The sequence below is a fragment of the Grus americana genome, chromosome 17 (genome assembly GCF_028858705.1).
Source record: "Grus americana isolate bGruAme1 chromosome 17, bGruAme1.mat, whole genome shotgun sequence".
In the NCBI taxonomy this organism is placed as follows: Eukaryota; Metazoa; Chordata; class Aves; order Gruiformes; family Gruidae; genus Grus; species Grus americana.
In genome coordinates, this window is record NC_072868.1 from 11,370,946 (window position 1) to 11,393,595 (window position 22,650).

Sequence of the window (22,650 nt, forward strand, 5' to 3'; positions counted from 1 at the left end):
CCTTTTGCGGCTATTTCTCCTTTTAAAATGTACTCCCAAACTGTTGCTTACCGCCCTCCCCCCAGTAAGGGTACAGGTGCCCAAGGGGCACATGAGGAGGGAAAGCAAACCCTGGGACAGCAGGTCCTGGGACACCCCGACACAGGCTCTGGCACTGACAGCCACCACCCAGGGCTGCTCCGCGGTGGGACCAGGCTCCGCTCACTGCCCAGCTGTGCCAGCTGTGCCAGCCAAACCACCCACGCCAGCCATAATCAGCCATACCATCCGTGCCAGCTGTGCCAGCTGTGCCAGGGCTGGGCTCAGCAGCTCTCGGCCGGCCAGGAGCTGCCACATCCCAAATCTAACAGCTCCCTCTGTTGGCATCTGCTCGAACCTATCAGCCAGGACGCAGAAAAGTTGGCAATGTATTTATTTAATTTTTTTAGCACAGTCTCCAGGTGGAAGGGAATCTGTCCCACCTCACCGAGGGCTTGTTTCGTTTGTGTTATTGCTCTAATGACTGATACGGGACCGTGTGCCCTGGTGCTGCACTGACCACGGCTCTGCTGAAGACAGCTTTTCAGTCATTTTTCCAAAATAAGTGGGAAGATGTAGCTGGATGTGCTCTGTGGTCCGACGTACGAGTACACACAAGGTTGCTGTGAAAATCTGCCAACCCAGATATTCCCCCAGCACAGCCTCCCCGTCCTCTCGCACCAGCCCTGAGCAGTTAATCACACTAAATATACTTGAGCTCTGTCTGATCACGCAAATTAGCACCTCCGCATTCAAAGGAAAATCAGACAGTGCGCAAATGATTCGCTGCCTTTATTTTTTTAGGTCCTTCCCTAACAAAAACTCTCAGACAGCAAGCTTTGGCAAGGTTGCTTAAACAAATAGTAGTACAGCTATGTAAGGTGGCTTCAATACTTCACCAAAGAGGTATGGACATAATGAAACCTAAGCCTCAAATGTACTTCAAATATTTAACTCATTAGACAGTTTACTGAGACATATAATCCAGACAGCCCACCGAAGCGTTAGCTGGATTTACAAAAAAGGCACAGCCAGCAACGCTGACTTTCCTGTGAAGATCTTTTAGTTCCAAATTTCCCGGCTTGCAGAGCCAAGGGGTGGCTGAACTGCCTGGTTTCAATGCGAGGGATTTAAACTCATCAACTCTTCCACAAGAAATGCTGCGACCAGCAAAGAGAACCAGAATTCACTCCTTGTGCTCCTGACCTGCAACGCCGAACAGCCGGGGGAAAAAAAAAACCCAAATCCACCATTTTCCTGCGTCACTATAGAAAAGGCTGTGCAAACAATCTGCTCGGACTGGATGAGGGACAAGAGAGATGGCAGAGATGGCTGCACGGCCTCGGGCCTCTCCGGCAAGCCTGGTTTGCGTTTGCTGTGTGTGCCCTCCCCGTTTTACTCGCTGGGTTTAAAACACTTCCCAGCAGCGCTCCTGTGTCCCGGCTCTGCGGCACGGCAGCGCCCCAGATACAGGGTTGGTAGCAGCCAGCCTTTTAGAGACAAAAGCACAAAAGGAGAAAAAAAAATTACTTTCTTAGCTCCTTGGCCCCCAGTCAGGCCACACTGATCCCATATTCTCTTGCGAAGACATCAGGCAATGCATCTTTATCTCTTAATACCTCCAATAAGTAGCTCAGCTTAGCTGAGTAGCACCCATTAATGCCTCTGCAATTAAAAGGCTGTCAGTATTTTCACTGCAGACCCAGTCAGTCACAAATTTAACACGGTTCCCACATAGCTTCAGAGAAGAAATTTGGCCAAAATAAAAGGAGAAGCAAGGAATTTTTTTTTTTTTTTTCAAGGGCAATGAATGAGAACCTACAGCTTTCCTGCACAGCGAGGTCCCTTGGGAAATCTGCTCCCAAGTCTCAGCTGAAGTTTTCTGGTAAGCACTAGAGAAATCAAAGAGACCCTTTCAGGCTGCAAGCAAGGGGTGGGAGGAAAAGCAATGAATTGCTTTAATACGAAATGTCGCATTTAAAATAGCTCCTACAAAACCAGAAACTGTAGGCTGGTAAATCCTTTCCTTCTAGAAATACTGTGGGGTTTGGGGTTTGGTGGGAGTACCACTCAAAACAAGCATGCAGAATCAGGCCTCAAGTACATAAAATATAGAATTTGGTACTTAAATTTAAAAATATTTAGAAATAACTTAAGACATTCAGGCTCAGAGGCATGTACAGCTGAGTATTTCCCTCTCACACGGGGAACAGCAAGGATCCACACCCAGCACTAGGGATCCCCAATGCAGAAATTTGCTTTACGCTTAAAGGAGAAACAAAACCTGCTTGTTGCAAGCTCTTTGGAAAGTCTCTTGCACGCCTTTGAGAGCGTGTGGAGGACACGTCTAATGAAGCAGAAAGCAGCATTTGGGGGTATGGATCCATAGCACAGGAGGTGACCTCTTCTTCCTATACATTCATAGCACATGGCAAAACAGCTCCCGGGGGATTCCTCGGCTGCACCTACACCGCGAGGTCAGCCCAGCTAAGCCCGACCACGGGTGACTGCAGCTTTCCTCTGCTCTCACGTTGGAGGTAGTCTGCCTTGGCTCAGGGCTGGAGTAAAGCGACCCAGGAGAGGAGGGAGCCCTTGAGCTCTGCCCCGGAGCAGAGATGGGCTCAGCTGGTTTGGGCAGTCCGCTCCACAACCTTCTGGCTCAGCTCAAGCGCGGTGAAGGCAGTGTTGATGCAACCTCATGCCCCTGGGTCCGCAGCAGACATCCAGCCAGAAGACTTCCCCTGACGGGAAGCCTTGAATCCATCTCACAACCCGTTCTCTTGTACACCCGGCTTGTACCTGCCGAGCAGACTGCAAAATGAAGGCACGCGAGGGAGGGTTAAGGTCAGAGGTACATTCGTTTGGATGATTCCTTTCATCAGAAAGGATTCAGAACGCACGTGTCACATGGGAGCCAGGAGCCGGCCACCCTCGCTGCAGTCACGGGACGGCAGAGCATGGAGGGACCCGCTCCCGGCGGGGCAAAGCAGCTCCCCTCAGCCAGCGACTGCTCCAGGGCAGAGCGTGCAAACCGCGGCTCCTTCGGAGGCAAGCCGCTTTGGCCACACAGATATTTGTCCACTGGACACAGACTGGGGCAAACCGGTCACACGGGCTGTATCCTCACCGGAGGTGTTGAGCTGGGTGGCTCTACAGGCCATCAGCTATGCCCTGAGCAAAAAATGAACTCTAGCTTTCTTTTCACCCATGGGTTTCATTTGGACCCATTACCTGCTTGGTCTCAGTATATTTTTTTCCTGTTAAACGCCTAAAAAAAAAAAGAAAATGTTCTTTGGCACTTGTGCGACAATGACACGTAGACGTGACACTCTCCTGTCCTTCGGCTGCTCGCTGGACTCATCTCTACAGGTCCATATACGCAGAGTCTGTGTCCACCCTCTGGGCCTCTCCAAACATGAGGAATGCACAGAGGCCAATGCTGTTAACGGCAGCCACCAGGTTGAAAACAGAAATCCAGGAGCCAGTGGTTTCGATCAGGTGGCCAGCCAAGTACACGCAAATGACACCTGGGACAGGAGGGAAGAGAAAGAAATGCAAAGGCTCCGGGGCCAGATCCTGCCCACCTGCGAGGAGAGGACTCCCCAGGAAGGGATGAGCTGCAGGAGGTACCTTACCTAGGAGGGCTCCACCTGTATTCCCAACACCTGTAACGAAAAGAAAGAAATTGCGTATTCAAAACCCGCGGACGTGAGTGGCTTCATCCGACGCCCGGTCTGCGTGCCCAGCGGCACGCCTTGCTGACGGCGGGGACAACCACCCCTCGGCCTCATCCCCACCCCTTGGTGCAGGTGAGCATTTGGCAAACTGAAAGGCAGGTTCGTGCAGTTACCCGCCCCCAGCAATGGCAGGTGTATCACAGAAGGAAGCTGAGGCTGCAAATACGGAGTCGACTTTGCGCAGAGCTACTTCTGCTCAAGCCTCACTGCTGACGACCGCGTGTCCCCCCCACACACTGGCTCTCCAGCACAACCGAAACCCCGCCGGAACCCTTACCGAACAGTAAGCCAGCACACGAGGGGGCCAGATCCTGTACGTTTACTGAAATGCCACTAGTGAGAAACAGAGAGGGGAAAACGGCTGTTTTAATGGAATGCAACTGCTTTTTCATCGTTTACACGGTTTAGTTTGTCAAACAAAAGGAAGGGATCCCAGACAATAAATGGCACTGTCAGGAGAAAGGGGGAAAGGCTGGGAGTGAAGCAGCACAGCAGAGCACCAGCAGGAAAAGGATTCAACTCAAAGCACTCAGAGGGGCCAAAATGCAGTTCCCCTCCTGCTTCACCTCCCCAAACCCGCCTGGTCCAGCGTGCCCTCCAGTGCACGAAGCTTTTCCCCACACTAGAGGTTTGCTGGATCATTTCCAACCCAGCAGGCACAAAACTCCACCGGCCTCACGGGGACCAACACACGATGCTCAGCCAAGCGACAGCTCTTGCTCTGACAGTCGTGGCAGAGGCAGCCTCCTCTGAGACCCCGAAACGCCGAGCGTGGGATAAGAGCGCAGGGACACAGCTACTGTCGTTATCATTCTCCTTACCTGTGGTTAAAGGTCTGAAGTCCAACGGAGGCAGAGGCGAACACTATCGCTTTGCAAAAACTGGATGTCTGGCCCAGGCACAAAGCAAAAATGCTTGAGACACCGGAGCCAATGACCTGGAAGAAAGGGAAAATTAATACCACAGCACATTTTCTGTAAGGAAGAAAGCAACTCCTTTCACAGACAAACTATTCCCTCTTACAGTGGCAAGAGCTCGTAAGCACCAGGTGCTTCTCAAGCTTCTTTTTTCCCCACTGTCCTGCCTGCCTGTGTCAGAGGTCTGTCCGGAGGGAAGCGATGCTGCAGAGCAGAGAGGATACGCTGTGCTCTCACCCGGCTTTTCTATTTCTGCTCACCCTTGTATTGCTGTTTCCTAGTATCTAAGGGGTCATGTGGAGTGACAGCATATGGCTGGCCTTTCCCTGTGAAAGAAAACCTCTTTGGAGCGCTCACAAATCTCTGTGCTCGCCGTCACCATCGCTCTGTGCTCTGTTCCTCAGTCAGGGTTTTCCTCTGGGTTTCATTGCCCATACGCACTGACCGCCGGTCTATCTGCAAAGCTACAAACCCTTTCCTCCTTCCACCTAGAATCACCAACCCAGCTCCATAAAAGGTCTAATCTGCCATGCGAGCAGAGGTCAGGAGGTAGCTGCAGTGTCACTCCTGCGGCTTCAGCTCTCTTACCTGCATGAACTTACGAATGGTGATGGTTTTGTACCCTGGAAGAGAAAGGGAGAGTTGCAGTTAAGCCCAACCCACTGAGTTTCCTTGTTCTGCAGCCGGGAGACCACAGAGTGGATCTCAGACAGCCAGATTTCATCTCCAGGTGCACATTGTGGCTGAGATCAAAGGGAGCCTCAAATACATGGGTGGGATTCAGGCCATTGAGTATTTATCCTCTTTCATATCAGAACCTCACATTGTCTATTTGCTGGGTCTTCTTCTCCCTACAAGCCAGTCCACCTCCCCCCACCCAGGTCCTCTTTCCACATCACATAAAATAAGAGCTAAGGAAAAGCCAAAAGAGCTCTTACCTTGGTTGATTAAATGATCGGACAGAAATCCACTGAACAAGCTTGTTGGAATTGCAACCAGCCAGGGGACTACATTAAACACCCAACCCTGAAAGCAAGCAAAGATCAAGAGAGGTTTGCTGTCAGAGCTGGGTTTGTTTTCCAATTTTATTTGACAGTCTGTGATATCTGTAGAAAGGCGAAAAAAATGAAGCGATCGGGACTTCTTGCAGGATCTCTACCCACTTCGCACAGCAAGCTCTCAGCTACACCTTGCACCACTCCAAGGTCTCTAAGGCGGCAGGCGCATTACGGGGCTGTAGCATTTGTAGGTTTGTTGTCTCTCCTCCTGCCCCAGTGGCCCTGCCTCCGAGGGAGAGACAGAAAGCTCCGTCTGCTCTGGGAAAGAGGGATTAAACGTCGCAAAGTTTACTGTTCGGCAAGGTGACGTGGCAGAGAGCCACAGAGCCCTGGAAAGCAAGCTGCAGATTTTACTCTGCCCTGCGGGTCATCAGTAAAGCTGTCGGCAAAACCTCCGGCATCAGCTTCAACCTCATTAGCAGCGTTACTGTGAAGCTGAGGGAACGTAGCTGGATTTTCTAATGCCAGGATTAGGTAATATTATGGGTAGCAACACACTTTGGTCTATTTTCAATTAAGCGAGCTTGCACAGTTGTAATCACAGATGATTACCGGTCACCTGGATTACAGCTGCTGAGGCGTTTTTGCGCTCAGATCCCACAAGGAGCTGAAAGCAGGTTGGGCTGGGCTTCATCTCAGCTGGTTGAATCTACCCATCCATCCATCATCCCCAGCATCTCCCGCTTCACTCAGAGCCCCTCACCCCGTGGAGGCATCCCTCCCTTCCTCGCCCAGCTTCAGGACGCTCGGGAGGGCTGAATGATCTTGGGTCTGAATAATCCTGTTTCAGCTGCTCCTGGAAATCGTACCAGGGCCCATCTGCGTCTTTCAGTGCCTTTGAAACTTTGGGTCTTGGTCACTTTTGAAAATATTACCCCACAGGGCTTGTGGGGTAATACCTCTGGTGTCTGTAAACACCAGCTGGAGCCGCTCAGCAAGCCCATCCCAACACACGGAAGCCACCCTTGCCTCATCCCTCCGGCCCATCGCCCCGAGCAGCGTGAGCCAAAATCCTCCATTGCCTCCACCCAGGCGGACTGCAGGCAGCTGCCTAGGCAGCAGTGAAGGCAGCTCACCTGCAGAAAGGGCGTTTGACCAGTAGGTGACATAGGTTTCCCACATTAAAGATTATCGTCCATCCTTTAAGATCAAGCATCCTCAAGCACAGTTTTATTAAAATGTATGAAGCAATTATCAGATGCAGGAACGCTACGTAGAGCATCTGACATAAGGGCGCCGTGATGTAACGCTTAACAGAGAGTAAATTACTGCTGCACAAGCACATTACTCGAGGTGCACAGATCTCGTCACAACTATGTTTGCTGTTTTAATACATGATTTTAATATAAATATCAAGTATGCCATAAAGTGCCTTGCACATGTAATATGAAAAGGCATTTGTAAGGAGCAGGGCGGTAACAGCTCCTGACCCCGCAGGGAAGCCTCCCACCTCCTCCTGCCTCCCAGCCTGCTCTCACCAAGTCCCTCTGCCATCGTCTTCCTCCCTAACCAACCCCTGTCAGCCAGCACCCAGCACGACCTCATTTGCACGGAGACCGGCGATGCCGGCGTCTCAGAGCCAGCTTACCTTTGACTCGGGGAAAGTTTCCTTAAAGAAAGTTGGCAGCCAGGAAAGCAGAGTGAAAAACGTGCTGGCCGTACAAAGCTGAGCGATGATGACAGCCCTGAAAATACACAGCAGGGAGGGAAAAATCAGGAGTGACAGGTCACACTGGGTGGGAAAGAGGCACTCAAGCAACCCAGTATTTCAGTTCCTGGTCTATAAATAAATCCCTCACAGCGCTACAATTGCTTCCTGAGATTTTTTCATAGATAACTTCTCCTTTTGGCTTGCCACTTGTTCCTTCGCCGCCATCACCGCTCAGGACCTGACGTCAACCCCTGGGTTCAGGCGAGGTTAACTGCAGTGGCGATTGTGCGAGTGCGTTTCCCACCAGTCCCTTCCAGCGACGCAAGAGCTGTCCTGCTGCAAGAGGCACTGTCTGGGGTTTTCCAGGGATTTGTTATCAGCAGGTGCTCCGTGTTACTCAAGGCAGGAACGGGCTTGCTGCACTGCATCGCCCTCCTCCATGTCTTTAAACAGCACTTGGGATAAACTTCAGTACCAAATGTAGCATCCCAAAGGAAAAATGGCTATTAACAAGATGTTTTTCCAGCAATGAGAACACAGCCCGTGCCACCCAGTGCCCCCGAGCAGCACTTCTTAGGAGCCCATTACAAGCAGCATTTCTAACAAGAGCTGTGGAGAATATCCCGCCGGAGGAGCACACAACCTACACAGGGAGCGCACTGCGAAGGAGGAAGATTTGTCAGTAATATTCAAACCTGACATTCCTCCAGACAGAACAGAAACCGCCATTTATCACACTTACCTTTTTAGTTATTTATTTATACAGAAGGTATTGGAAAACCTGGTCATATTTCCCAAATATATAAATAACTGGACAAAACGCTCATAGGCAGAAGAAATAAGAACAAAGAGGAGAAAAAGCCTGTGGAAGGAGGGTGCTCTCCCAGCCCTGCCAACCCTCGAGGCCACCGCAGCTGCCTACCATATCGGTGCCTTCTTAAACAGCTGCTTCCAGGGAACTTTGGTCTGCTTGGATATCGAGAGGCCTCGCATTAAATAATCTATAGGAATGATGAGTTCTGCAGGGAAGAAAATATACAAAGGCAAGCTCTGATCAGTAATTTTCTGTGCAGCTGGAGGAAGCCCTGGGAGACCGCTATATAACTACTTTTAATCTCTTTCTAACTCATTTTTTTGGCTATACCAGCATTGAATGCTCATGAAAACACCTTGTTATGTTGACCAAAATCTTTCCGCTGCACCCACACACTTCCCCATCCAGCCACCTTCACCCATTTGATATATCTCTTGTTAAAATTAAACAAAAATCCCCTGTGCAGGGACCAGGTTTGGATTTTGTGCAGCACCAGGCACACAGCAGGCTCCTGATGGGCTGCGAACCTACATACCACACTCACACTAATAATGCTGTAGCAAGGTATAATGGTTTCCCCATGTGTGGAATTACTCCCAGACGGTTATTTGAGAAGAGATATTCTGGATTAGCTGGTTTTTAAAAGCTCTGTGTAGATGCTTTTAGTTTGGAATAAGTATCTTGCCCTGCTTTAGCTTAATCCACTTTGAAGATCATGCTCTGTTTGGTGTTTTCACTGATGCTTAAGAGTACTGAGGAGTCTGATCAGGCTCTCGACAGCAATATAATCCAACGTGGGACTCGAAATAGGAAATCAGCAATGCAAGAGCCCGAAAAGACATCTGAACAAAAGGTCTTTGTGCAAAACCAGGTATGATCTTGCAACCAGAGGGGATTTGCAGAAAATAACCGGGAGGTGCCACTTGGGTCCCGCAGCCTCAGGAGCGCTGGCAGCCCGAGGGATGCAGGCGGCTGCACTTACCTTTCTCGCTCAGGAGGTACTTGCAGGTGCAGTAAACCCAGAGCAAAGTGAGAAACCCCGAGAAGTAGAAAACGCTCTCCCAGCCGTACCAGTCCAGGAGGAGAGATCCCGCACCGCCGATCACCAGCGTCCTGCAAGGGAAGCCACGCTCGGATTTACAGGTCTGGCTAAGAGCCTTTGGACTGCATGCGGCAATGGGAGATGTTCCCTGGGGGGGATGCTGCGGATCACTAAATGTGCTTAAAAGAGCCATCAGTCGCTGCCCACCTGCCCGGTCACCCCGTGACTCTGCAACCTGCCCCGATCTTGGGCCAGATCCTCAGCCGGGCAGCAGAAACTGCAACGGGACCTCACGCTCGCCTGCCCCACACTGAAACATGCCCAGCGGGGAAAGAAAATGAGGTTGCTGGTGTGCAGAAAGTATCTCAGAGAATGTATAAATCAGCAAAAGACAGGAGTACACTGGAAACTAAGTGATTAAATGCAGTAATATTTCTGTTTGGCTTTTAAGCAATTCTTCGATTTAGAAAGGAAATTCTCATGGAGATTAGCAAAGATGGGGAAGTTATATTATCCCCATCCATCAGAGAGGACAGGTGACCAGTCTCAGGCTGACCCTTGCTCTTCGTACTGAATCAGGCTGATTCCCATAGTAATTACATGTTGCAAACACTCTTCAAAGTCTGGCTTGAAAAGAAAGAAACAAAAAAAAATACATAAATCCTTGACATGCATGACAGCAACTGCCTAAGGCTTCCTCAGCTGCAGCCGGTATCCTCAAGGACCCAGGAATCCACATGTACTTTGGGCTGCAAGTTTTGCCTCCAACTATTTAATGGCATTTCATCACATACGATGTCCAGAGACTGTCACGTGCTGCTCAAAGCCTTTTGAACTTACCCAAACTGCGAGCCGGTCCCCACTGTGCTGTAGGTGAAGGCTCGCTCGCTCTCCCGGACCTTCTGGGACAGCAGGCTGGCCAGGGACGGGAAATACACCCCTGCGAGCAACGGGAGCAAGGCAGGGAGCAGTCAGGCTCCTGTGCCCTCGTGAGCAAATCAAAAGCAAATTAAAAAGCTATAAACACCAAGACAAAGCAACAAAACCTTTGGTGATTCAAAACAGGGATATAAAATAAAATAAGTGAAGCCGTCGCCGTGAAAAGTTTGTTTGTGCCTTCTCTGTAATCCCGTTTCCTCATCACTGCTGCTACTGTAAATCCATCGGTTCCCCAGCGCTGCAGCTCAGCAAGAGGGGAGGAAAATCATCCCAAATTATCCAAAAGTTTTGGCGAGGTCCAATTTTCCCCAAGTGCTTTGAAAGAGTTTTAAAATGTGGAAAATCGAACAGGAACAGTGATGGTTTCAGAAGTCAGCAGCCTTTGTCTGGCAGAGAGATTTCTACAGGGGAATGCTTTGTCACTTTTTCTTTCGCAGAAGTTCTGGATGTGGAGGCAGTTTTGAGGCAGAGGATTGCTCGAACACGCAGAAGGGTTCATGCTCTGCAAACCAGATGACTTGCATCCGAATTTACTGCACATGAGCCCCCACGCAAGGAAGCCCATGGACAGACAGACACACAGACACGCTCAGGACAGGGGTCTCACCTTGCAGCAACCCCATGAGGAACCTGGAGGAGGTCATAAAAACAAGATGGGCAGAAGTGACGTGGGTGAGCAGCGGGGTGAGGACTGTGAGGAACCCCCAGGCTGATGCCGAGAGGAGGAGGACTTTCTCCCCTCCTATTCTGGAAGACAGAAAACACGTTATCAAAAATGAGGGGAGGGCGAAAGGGCAAAGCCCCCCAGTCAAGACTCAAAGGTTCTTCCCAGTTTAGCCTGTTTTTAAGAGCAACCTTTCAGTCAAACCTGTTCTTCTCTTACAAATGCCTTTAGCCTTCTGGGGAGTAGCTCTGACCTCCTCCCTTCCCACCTCCTGCTCCCCTGGAGCAGGCAGCAAGCAGCTGCCCACCGGCATTGCTCTCGCCAGGACGCTGGCTGCCAGCGCTGCCCGTCCAGCTCCAGCACACACCAACCCCAGAGACAGCACTGCCCTGATGCACTCAAGTCTCTGACAGAGGGGAAGCCCAAGCCGCCGTCACCATTCTGCTTTTCTTAACCGGTGACGATGTTTTCTCTTCCGTCTGCTCTTTTGCATCAGCTCTGCCTGTTAATATTTGGGGGTTTTGCAGGCATTGGCTTGCAAACGATCAGGGAACGTAATTAAATAGCATAGTGCCCCGCATGGATAACGCGCTCCTTCCAGGCATGTGTTCCTCACAAAAGATTTCATAGGAAAGCCTTCCTCACTAAGAAGAGGGTGGCTGGGGAAAGGAACTGGAGCAGGTAATTACTTAGATCTTTCCTTACAGCTAACTGGGGAAGTTGTTTTTTCATTGATATGATAAAACGGAGACATCCCGTACATGATGGAAATTGTGATGGGGGCTGGCTTGTGAAAAGATTGCATGAGAACATAGGGTGGAAAAATTGGAGGTGCTGAACTGAAAATGAAGATAGACTATGCAGATCAAATAGAAAAAAGCTGTATTCGTTGCAAAAAGGAAATATTTTCTTCCTGTGGTTAGTGATTGCAGCTATAAACCCTTCCAAATGGCTGTCCGGCACCCCTGGGATTAAGCTGTTTGTTAATGGACAAATAACACTCCCGGTGAGCAGCAGCTAGGAACTATGCATGAGCATCAGCATTTATCACTTTTCTAAAATAAAGTCTGCTGTACACCCACTATTTCTTTCATCAGCTTAACATGTAAGCTTGTGGGTTTGCTTTTTTTTATCCCAATTACTGAACCAGTGCTAAAAACAACCTCCATCAGAAAAATTATGCTGGTATAAAAGTGCTCTTCACTGTTTCCAGGCGAAAAAAACCCCTATGTTGGTCTCAGTGTCCATTAACACGACTGTAGATCTCTCCTGGCAGCTGCTGTGCAGGAGCTGTGGAGGGAGGAATGCAGGTGTAGACACTCCCTGGGTTTGCCGGGGACTTTGCCTGTGCAAAGTCCTTCAGTGCATGCTGCCCTATAAGCACAGCAGCAATTTCAAGACCCAGGAATCTAATCAGACAGTCAAAACTACACATATCCTTTCTGAATCTGAGCTATAGACCCTGAGGGAGGCTGATGGAGAGACCTCAACTGCTTTCAGAGCAACCTGCAGTGCCCCGTAAAACTTCTACCCACAGACACGCTTCACCCTCCCACCCCGTCACTGTCCCAGGGTGAAACTTGGCACAGCCACTGTCGAGACTTGAACTGAGAAGTCAAAACCAAGCTAAGTGTCATTGAAAAAGCCCGGGCAGAGGAAAACATGAGAATAATTTCCAGTACTGATCACTGATATGTCCTCCGATAATCTGTGTCAGGCAGTAGCCCCAGAAGAAGCTGCTGAGCACTATGCCGGACTGCTTCTTGTCCCAGTCGAAGTGGGTGCTCAGGGCGACGGCGCAGATGGGCACGGTGACACGGACGCAGTACAGCAGGCACGTCCCCAGCAGCAACATCACCGTCCAGACGCGGGACTCGGGCCTGCGAGGATGGAGAGGAAGATGGGGAAAAGGCAGATGGGATGGTCTGCCTGGGAGATCCACGCACACCCAGCGCTTACAGGTCAGACTGGTTTGCTTGCAAGCTGTAACGAGTCTGTCTTGATAAAATAAAGGTCAGCGCAATCCCCCTGTGGCACAGTGTTTCTGACACAGAGCGTATCGCGTCTGGTGACGTTCATCAATGATGCTAACTTTCACCCCAAACAGCATTTGACCCCAGCGGCAAAACGATAGTGTCTGTCCGTAGGCTGCAAGGTGGAACGGGCTGCTCATTGACTGCAGGGGGGAAACCTGGTTTGTTTGCTTTTTTACCCAAACAAAAGCTTTAGAAACTGTTCTTTAAAAAATAAGTATAACAAAGGAAAGGTCAGTGCATGAGGTTGGAAGTATTTGCATGAGACACACCGTATGTAAACGTAGCAAACACTTGTTGTTTGGCATTCCTACCTGTTCCCAAGGGAGGTGGTGTGTGCGTTACCCTTCCTAAATAGGAGGGAGATGGAGGAATGCTTTAGTGTGAGACAAGAGATGATGGACCTGAATAGCCCAGAGAGAGGAGCAAGATAATCCAGCCTGGCCTGATCAGAAGTTTAATACGAGTAATAATACGTTAACTGAATACGGGTTTTGGTACATGAGTACTCAGCCCCAAGAAAAGTGCTCCTGCAGAAGACACAGGCTGGAAATAGGTGGGAAGGGAATTTTCTCCTGCTCCAAGTCAGCGATGTGCTTCTGGAGCAGGGACCCAGATTTTGCTGCAAACTTCAGACCCCAGCTGCTGGTGAACTCCTCTGCCTTCCCGCAGCCCCGCTAACATCAGTCCGGGTCCCCCTTTGCCCGTGAATTACGGAGTTAAAAGCTTAGTGAGAACACCCACTATTTGTATTATTTGCATTTGGTTATTTTTATGCTCAGAGGCCAGAGCACAAAGCACTGAGCAAACAGACTCTCTCTGCTCCAGAGATGACTGAGGAATTCAGCGTACCAGGGCATTAACCTCTGTGCTTTCCACCCTGCTAAACATACCCACTTTCTGCACAGGAAACAACCCGGGTCACTTTTTCTATTGAAACGAGCATTTATTTCTCTGTACCGGAATGATGATAAATGTAGGTTAATCCCACGCAGCACAAGACCATTTATAAACGTGTCAAACGGCCCGTCACGGAGAGAGAAGAAGGAACAATGAAAATTAAAACACGCCGGGCAGCTGTGCCCGCTGGAGGTGAATTTATTGCTGTTTCCTGACGGGCAGATAAGCAGCTCAGTGCCAACCTCTGGCAGGAGGAACTGGAAGTGTTTCAGTTGGTGCTTTGAAGGTTGGAACCATCTTTACTGTGCACACGTACAAACGTACAAAATAACCCAGGAACTAGAAAGGCTCACGTATCTTTGCTGGAAAAATAACTTACCAAGGGTTGGCCTGCCTCAGCCGTTTGAACTGGCTGGTAAACACTCTCAGAGTCCCTCCTGGTCTTATGCCGAGAGGAAGATATGCAGCAATCATATCTTAATTTGCTGCAAAGCCAAAGGTGATTTGTTTGGGTTTATTTAATCACCTGCCCCGGCCAGCTCCTGGCGCGGCGGCTCCACCGACTTCAGCTTGCTACGGCAAAGCACAGCGAAACCAGAGGCTCGTCCGGGTCAGACCAACCCCAGCGGGGTGATACGGGCAGGCGTTTTTGGGCGTAAGTCCCCCATCGGAGGCAGAGGGCAGGTGCGGGGTAACCGGTGATGGAAAATGTTACGGAGAGCCCTCAGAGGGGTGCCTCAGGATGAGATGCACGCAGGTGTAAGCGACCGACCCGCGCCTGCCTGCCCAGGGCTTCTGCATCCGCAGAAATGGGCTGCTGCCAGTCTGGGGCCATAATCTCTCCCGTTATCTGCAGCGGCACAGCACCGATTAATTTGAGCTACTGAACCTGCAACAATTGAGGTGACCGAGTAAAACACAGCAGCCTGCGATCTGCGTAGGTATTTCCTATTATTTAGCCACCAAGACAGTTTTCTAAATTGTGCTTTTCCCTCCCAAAGCAAAGGGAGACCCTTATGTGCTGTCTCACTGGCTGGAGCGGGGCTGAGCTCTGCTCTTCTCCCAGCAGTTATTCTGATGAGGCAGCAGCATTTTAACGGGGTATTAGATTGACTGTTCTTCTTCGGCCCTAAACCCTACGCGACTGTGCAAGGTGTACGATGGAGAGAGAAAGACCTGTGCAGCTCTACCAGTCTTTGCTTCTCTTTATAATATTGCCAGGGTCTGTTCCCTCCTGTGGGTGTTCGCAGCCAGGAAAAGCAAAACCCACGCGCAGCAATGCCGGTGTCTGAGGAAGGTGCAGGCGAGGGGAGCACAGTTTGGTGCTAACGGATTGAACTACGATCTATACATTTGTATGATTTTCCTATATGTTCAAATGCATGGGTAGACTTGTGCTCAAAAAAAGCGGGGAGTATAAAGATGGCTTCAGACTACCACTTGCTTCGTAGGTAGCATATCCAACTAGGAAAATCCACTCAAATAATATGAGTGTCAAATATAATCACTAGCTGCCCACACCCACCTGAAAGCATGGCAAGAATTATTTCCCTGCAAGGACAATGATGTGCTTGCATCAGAGGAAAGAGCTTTGTAAATGCATTTTCTCCTAATTATAGTTATCACAGAGGCTGCCGATGAGTCAATGCTTGCTCTGTGCAAAACAACAACAGCAAAGGTCACGGGAGAAACCTCGACCAGCACAAAGGGGAAAAATTAAAACTCTCCTTCTAAAACTAAGGAATAACGACAAATCAAACAATAGGCTTTGTAGGTAACACCAGCCACCCGAGAAGCCGGAGCTGTATCAGCGTTAACAAACTAAATCTAATGGCTTCCCTGATGAGGGAGGTACAGATAATTTGAGCTGGAGATAACCAAACTGAGTCACAGTACAGCACGTCTACACCTAAGGAAGTCACAGCCGCTGGTGTCACCGGTGTCACCGTGCCCATCTCACCGGCCACGTGAACAGACCGAGCATCTCCCCGCGACCCTGTGCCGGTGCTGGACGACCCCCGGCTACACGGGGCAGAAACCTCCGTGAGAGGGGGCAGCCACCTCCCAGCCGTCGGCAGGTGAATCACCAGAGCGTGTCTGGAGCCACCTAATTGACTTAATTGGGTGCTGCGTGACGGCGGCAGGTCCTCGCTGCCCAGCCTGTGCTCTCCTGACCTGTCATGCCTTTCTGCTTACAAGAAACAGGCACTGCAGGTGCATCCCCTTCTGCATGTCACCGAGACCCTCTTTAACGAGCAAAGCAGCCATGCAGCTAGAAAACACTTCCTATTTCACAAACCTCCAACCACCACCCAGACGGACTATAATTAGCTCGAGCCCTAATGACTCTTCCTGGGTGGCTTTTTGACTGGCAGCAGCCCCATATTTGAGCAGCCCTGCCTGATGTCCCTCAGTTCTCCTCCTCCCCACGCAGCCCTGAGCGCTGGGTGGTCCCAGCTTGGCTTCGAAGCATCTAGCGATTCCCCTGGGACCCAGCTCCCACCAACCCAATGGGTCCCCTGCTTAGGGCATGGTGGTTAACGCTGATTTTTAAGGATGCGTGAGAGCCCCAAAGTGCCAAAATCAAGCCGAGCCATCCCACGGTGGAAGGAGAGCCAGAAGCATTGAGTATCTGTATTTGCAGTGTGTTTTCCTGCTGGAGGAATTTCTCCGGTAGATGCCACAGAGCAAATATTTATTCAACTTTATTTCTCTTGACTTGCCTCCCTCCTTTCCCCCAGGTCTGTCTGTTTGCAGACACTGCAGGTCACTGTTAAAATGGACTCGCTGCAGTTTAAGCTATCAATCAGATTACAGTTTAGCACCCCCTTCAAGGCACAAGTCTGGACCGTCAGGTATTTTCAGGTGGTGAGAGAGCTGTGTTAGACAGCAAGACTACGAACAGTCTGTCCCAGCAACAGCTCTTGGCCAGAAGCCGTCTCCGAGGTTTGTGGGTGTTTTCCATAACTGGAATTGGGAGTGGGAGAAGAACTGGGAGCTGCAGCTCCTGATCTGCATCGGAGCTGCGCCACGGCCGAGGTGGGCGCAGGTATCGGCAGCAGGCCATACCACCCACCCCCAGGGCATCTCTACCTCAGTTCCCTTCTCTGCAAAGAGACTGAAAATAGCTCTGTGGGTGATGCACAGAGGGTTCATCACCTGAAGGCGCCTCCAGTGCCCCCAGCCCACTCGCTCATCCCAGCCACCAGTAGTGGACACTCGCCTGTCCCAGCAAGAACCCCCGGATGAGCAGGATGGAGATGAGCCCCCGTGGTGGTACCAAGCTCCCAGCCATGCTGAAGGGCCACCAGCTCCAAACTAAGGGCAGCCAGCAGTTCACACATGGGGCCACCTCCCAGGTGAACGTCCCCAGCACGGGCAGCCGGTGCCTGCGGTCGCCCCCCGTGCCTGGTTGCCCACTGCACCGCAGCCTGGGGACGTTGTTCTCCCCGTGAGCCGTTCCCAGCCTCATGGGAGCATCCCCCTTCAAAATCCTCTGTTCCAGCTTACCTGCCTATGGCTTTAATTTACAGTAATCTCCAACACAACCACGGCCTGACTGACGTGGCATAAACACAGCAGTCGTGCAGACACTCCTGTGCGAGGAGATAATACCCAGGTAGTTATTTTTAACCCGGTTTGACAGTCCTCTCACTTTTCTCTTTGTTTTTCTCAACAACAATTTCTCCTTCCCTTCAAAATCTAACGTGCTTGTCAAGAGAAAGATATTTTTATTTTTTTTTTATCCCTCCTCGGGTTGATTTTATCATGCTGCAGACCGGCTCCAAGCTAATGATTTGTTGCTGTCAAAAGTAGCTTTGGGGTTTAGAAGAGGGATTTTTTTCCAATCCACCAGCTAACAGCCAACGAGAGCAGCACAGAGGACACAGGGCTTTTTTTTCCTGGGAAAGCTGCTGGTTTCCTGTCCGCCTCCTGTGCACAAACTCCTTCCGCAGAGCCGCAGATGGCAACAAAGTGGTGTTCAGCAAGCACGGCTCTGGGTTTATTCCCTCTCTTCATTTCTTGCTTTCGGCAAAAGCAAAGATGAAATTAGATTTCAGCAGCTCTTATGAGCTGGAAATAGTTGTTAAGTCCAGGTGGAGGCGGTGGGAAAACGTAATAATGAAGCGCACGCGTGCTTTGCACGCTGATCTAAGAGCATACGTGGATCAGCCAGGGATGAAACGTGTGTCCTGCCTGCGTTTTCCACGTGAAAAAAGTTCTCAGCAAGGACATGATTAAAACCAGGATGAGGAACTTGTACAATAAAAAAAATGCCAAACACCAGGAAAAAAAAAAGCAACTAAAGCTGCAACATTGTGTTGACAAAAGATCAGGGCACAGAACTCAGAAAAACAACGTGACTGCTGGCTCCAGGCAAAGAGCGCGGTCAGGCAACTGGAGACCAGCTTGTGGCTGGTGGTACAACTCCTTTTATCTCTGGAGCTTAAAGAAACTGCTATAATAATCCTTTGTCCTCAGGTGTAGCCAGAGGCTGGGAGATGCAGAGTCGTTTCAGGAGTCATTTGCTTCCCAGGACACACTGACTTCTCCATGTCGTATTTCCCTCCTGGAGGCACCATCCAAAATGTGATCCCCATGTCTACTGCTGGATCTGCCCGTGGCTTTGTGCGCAACCTTCAGTAATAGATTTCTCTTCGCAGCACTTTGTTCTTCCTCCAATTAAAGCAGAGATGCTAGAACACATCTACTGCCTGAGGAGTCCTGCTTTGGCATGTTAAGGTCTCCATAAAAAAGTGCTATCTGAATGTCCAGACAAGCTACATAAACGCAAGGGCTTTTTCAAGCCCCAAACAGAAATTCTCAAGTGTTGTTCTTGGAAGAGGAATAGGAGATGTGTGATAACGGAGCCATTGGAAACCTGCAGAAAAGTTTGGGAAAGGCAGCTGGAGAGGCAGGATAAAACACAGGGCAAGAACAGTGGAAAAGGAAGGAAAAGCCAGCTGAAAAAAGGGAGGACAAAAGAAGAAGCAGCATGAACAAAGGTGGAAAAATAACCCTGCCGAGATAACTCTTTATCTCTCCTTGCACTGACGGTGCAGACAGACCTTGGAAGGCTGCCTGGCATGTCTTTTGTTGGGGCGTGAAAAGAGAACCCATGTCACTTCCCCCATGTGATAAAACCTTGCCTCTGTGGCAATAACTCCTTACTTGGAAACGGTGAGAGCTATTTATTTGCCTATGCTGTTCAAAAACTGTCCACCAAATTGACTTTAAACCATCCAGTGAGGTATTTTACACAACTCAACCAACCTACTTGTGTCATCTGGTGGACCGCTCCCCCTTTCTGCTCCCCCCTTCCCGTTCCCACCCTCCACCTGCCCTGTTTACTTTAAACCATAAAGCCTCCGTAAAGCCTCCCCACACAAGGGCTGCGACCACGCGTGTGTGTCTACACCAAACAACAGGGACAGGATCTCACCTTCTGTGAATTACTGCAATATAGATAATGATCTGATGGGAGTTACGGTTATCCTGCTGCTCCTTCACATGAACTGGATTCTTTCAATTACTAGCAGTACTTCAGATGGTCAGAATCCCTTCAAAATACATCTATCTTGACCGACAGACTGTCTTCATCAACTGCCTCTTTTGTTTTGGAAAGTGTTATCGGTGGTTTGCGTTTTTCGAAGAGATTTGGGAAACTGGAGAGCTCGTTCTGGCCAAATATATTAAATTTTTTTCTAGAGGAAGAACATCTAAATGGGAACTTTGCTTCATGAAAACTTGGCTGGGGTTCTTCCTCTCCCACCGCTCTCATTTCACAAAGACTTAGGGAAAAGTTAGAAAGGGGGAGACAGAGGGAAGGAATTTTCCTAACTGCTTTTAGGGGAAATAATCTTCAAATTTTAAGCAACCCTAGTGCCAAAGGGCTGCTTGTGAGACCCTTACTCTTGAGATGAGTGTGCATTTGATTAGACTTCCACATCTCTGACTGCCGAAGCATCCCTCCGGACAGCAGTTTACGGCTGGCTATCTGCCTGCTGCCGGTGCAGGAACCGATTGACGATAAACCTCAACTTATCGAGCAGCTAATTGCTGCTGGACGGGGCAATTCCTCCCCTTGGCCACATGTTCCTGTGCATTGGCACCGATGTCACCTGCCCCCGTGGCTGCCTCTCCGCTCTCCCGCTGGGGCGAGCCCACCGCAGGGTCACACTGGCCGCCGCAGCAGCCAGCCATTAGTTGGCCTTCATGGCAGTGTTAAACCAACCCGAATTTCAAAAGCACAGAGGCAACACGGTGGAGGCCAGGGGCTCCCGGTTTGGAAAAGCCTCTGACTGTCACTTCCAGCTGCCACATGGCACTCCTGAAGCATCATCTCACCCTGCCTTGGCTGCGACAAGCGGCACATCCTGAGGTCGAGGTGCTGGGTGACTTTCCCAGGGTGGGAGAGGAGCAGCGCTGCCCCAGGTATCCCAGCTCGGTCCCTGGTTCATAGCACCCTGTGTTTGCGTATGCCTCTACTGTTACAAGTGGTCCGTTTGGGCTTAATAGTATTTTTAAGTATTTCGATTACTTAACTTGAAGAACAGTTCGTGCTGTCTAACTGCTGCCCAGCTACTGCTCCGGACTTGATCTTAATTAATTACTATCACCAATACAAACATCCCTGCTGGAATACTTCGATAAGAACCTCACAGTGGTTTCAGCCGCATGTTTAAACAGCTGACTACAGGCCAGAAATAAGCTCAATAGACTTTTCCCCCCCTGCGTTTCACAGTAATTCCGCATCTTCCCCCCTTTCCACTACCGTCTCTGCTGGAGCCCGGTAGAGTCAGACCGCGGGGCTGCCCGGGAGCGCATCCCCGGTACCGGCCTCCTGCACCCCCGGCGGGCGGCGGCGGGGCCGGGGAGCGGAGGAGGGTCCCGGGCCGGCGGCATCCCGGCCGCTGTCCCGGCGGGGAGCACCCAGCAGCTCCCGAAACCGCCTCTCCGGAGAACGGTCCGGGCTGCCTGACCGCCTCCATCCCGAAGCTGCATCTTTTCCAGGAGCTGCCTCAGGACGTGGCGGAGGGGGTCTCCGGCTGAGCTTGCCCGAGGCTACGGGGAGTCCCGGGGGCCGGGAGGGGACCGGCCGGGGGATGCAGGGGGCGGGGGGGGTTGTCCCGGACGAGCGCTGCAAGCAAAGGAGCGGCTTTCCCGGGAGCGGGTCCAGCCTTACCTGGACCAGTACGGGTCCCCGCCGCCATCCCTCCTCATGCCGTCGAGCTGCGCGGCCCGGGGGCCGTGCTCGGCGCTGCACACCGGCACATTCCTGCCGCCGCCACCCGCGGCCATGCGGGCAGCGCCTTCCTCCTCCGCCGGCTCACATCGCGGCGGCCGCCGGCTCCCTCCCCCCGCCGAGCCGCGGCCACGTGTCAGCGCCTCCCGCCGCCCCGTTCCGGGAAGTCCCGCAAAGCGGCCGGGGGCGGGCGGGTCCCGGTACCCGGTCCTGGGGGCAGCCTCGAACCTGCGGTGGCCGGAGGGTGCCCGGGCGAGGAGGGTCCTTTTCTCCATCCACCGCCCACAGACGTGGGGTGGGGTTTGTTTTTTTTTCTTCTCTTTTTCTATTTTTCGTCCTGCTCCGGTAAATACTCACAGCCCCGTCCACAAAACCGAGCGGGGTTCAGAGAGGGGACGGAGCACAGGCTCGCCTCTCCCTCAATAGCTGGAGAGCACAACATGAAAGCACGCTGCTGGTGAGGTGGCCCCCTGCTCCTCTAGCTTGCTGGCAGAAAAGTCTCTTTTAAAAGAGACTTTTTTAAGGTTTAGAACCAAATATGATATTGCCATCCAAAGAATTTAAGGAAAAAATAAATAGGAATCAGTATTGTTACAGCTTGATTTAACTCTGTTGGATAGAGCTGTTGCCTTAAGTATCTTGGAGAGATAATCAGACTCCTTTATGGAAACAGCTAAAACGATGGTTATCTCAGTCCAAAACAAGAGGAGTCACTTTAGGAATATGAATGAGCAAGGCAGAGGAGCTTTCTTAAGATGTTGTTCAGGTGATTCTGTGACCGGATTCTGTGAGTGATTGCAGCTTGGATGCCGGCACAGCACAGCCTCAGGTCAGCAAAGGCTGAGGAGCTCCCGCACGGCCTGACCAAGGTCGCACACGGCCCCTGGAAGGTACCGGAGCTTCTGGGCTGCACCAAAAAGTACGGGGAGCAGGTACAGGGCAGGCACCTCCCGTCTGCTACTCCTGCAGCCAGCAGCCTGTAAATGCTCATTAAAATTAGGCCTTTATCAGACTAGTGTTTAGCTAACTCACCCATTCTTCTCCTAACAGGAATACTGCGCAGGTCCCTGAAGAGCAGTTAGCTACCTAAATCACGAGTGGTAACAGCATTATTGAGCTAAACCTTAGAGAGTGAAATAGCAAAACGTTCTTCACACACTACAGAGACAACTCCAGAAGGAGGAGGTCACCAGGGCTGATGAAAGCAAAAAAAAAAAAATCATAAAATCGTACTTTGTCCTTTGCTTCAGCATTTCCTCCTCAGAGGAAAGCAATCTCCCCCAAAAGGCCTGTGGGATAGTCACTCACAGTCATATAGACCTGCTACCAACAGAGAAAACAAATACAACAGGCTTTGGTACAAGCAGAAACTGAGTGGAACCATGTGTAGTAACTACAGCACTCAGCGTTCATCCACTTGTAGGCCTTCCTCCCTTTATTTGGACAGGAAACTGGAAATTATAAAGTAATTTTTATTCACCCTGCTACTGTGCTTGTTTCCAGAAGAGGGAGCCAAGTACTGGTAAGATGCAGCCAAAAATCAAACCCATTGTTCAATGTTTGGGTTTTTGTTTTTTTTTTTAAATAGCGTGCATGTTTGGAGTTGAATTAATTGTAGGCAGGAAGGGAGA

At 50.7% G+C, this 22,650-nt stretch overlaps 1 protein-coding gene across 2 annotated transcripts; it reads right to left on the bottom strand.

Moving 5' to 3' along the window:
• Nucleotides 1-434: 434 nt before the first annotated feature.
• SLC17A9 (solute carrier family 17 member 9) lies at nt 435-21,214 on the bottom strand. Of its 2 annotated transcripts, XM_054845909.1 has the most exons (13): nt 20,960-21,214; nt 12,523-12,720; nt 10,784-10,923; nt 10,078-10,177; nt 9,178-9,308; nt 8,304-8,400; nt 7,319-7,415; nt 5,611-5,698; nt 5,261-5,295; nt 4,577-4,692; nt 4,033-4,088; nt 3,654-3,683; nt 435-3,545 (listed from the first exon to the last, which is right to left on the bottom strand). In XM_054845909.1, exons 1-13 carry the CDS (start codon nt 21,073-21,075, stop codon nt 3,382-3,384), a joined length of 1,368 nt encoding a protein of 455 aa, XP_054701884.1. In that variant the 5' UTR covers nt 21,076-21,214; the 3' UTR covers nt 435-3,381. The 2 variants fall into 2 exon arrangements, with proteins under 2 accessions (XP_054701884.1, XP_054701885.1); XM_054845910.1 differs by lacking the exon at nt 12,523-12,720.
• Between the last annotated feature and the right edge of the window lie 1,436 nt (nt 21,215-22,650).

Coding starts and splice junctions, on each gene's coding strand:
- SLC17A9 (XM_054845909.1), bottom strand. CDS start 21,075: ATGGCCGCGGGTGGCGGCGGCAGGAATGTGCCGGTGTGCAGCGCCGAG. Junction 8,401..9,177: donor GTACCTCCTGAGCGAGAAAG/GTAAGTGCAGCC, acceptor TCTTCCCTGCAG/AACTCATCATTCCTATAGAT. Junction 4,693..5,260: donor CCATTCGTAAGTTCATGCAG/GTAAGAGAGCTG, acceptor CCTTTCTTCCAG/GTCATTGGCTCCGGTGTCTC.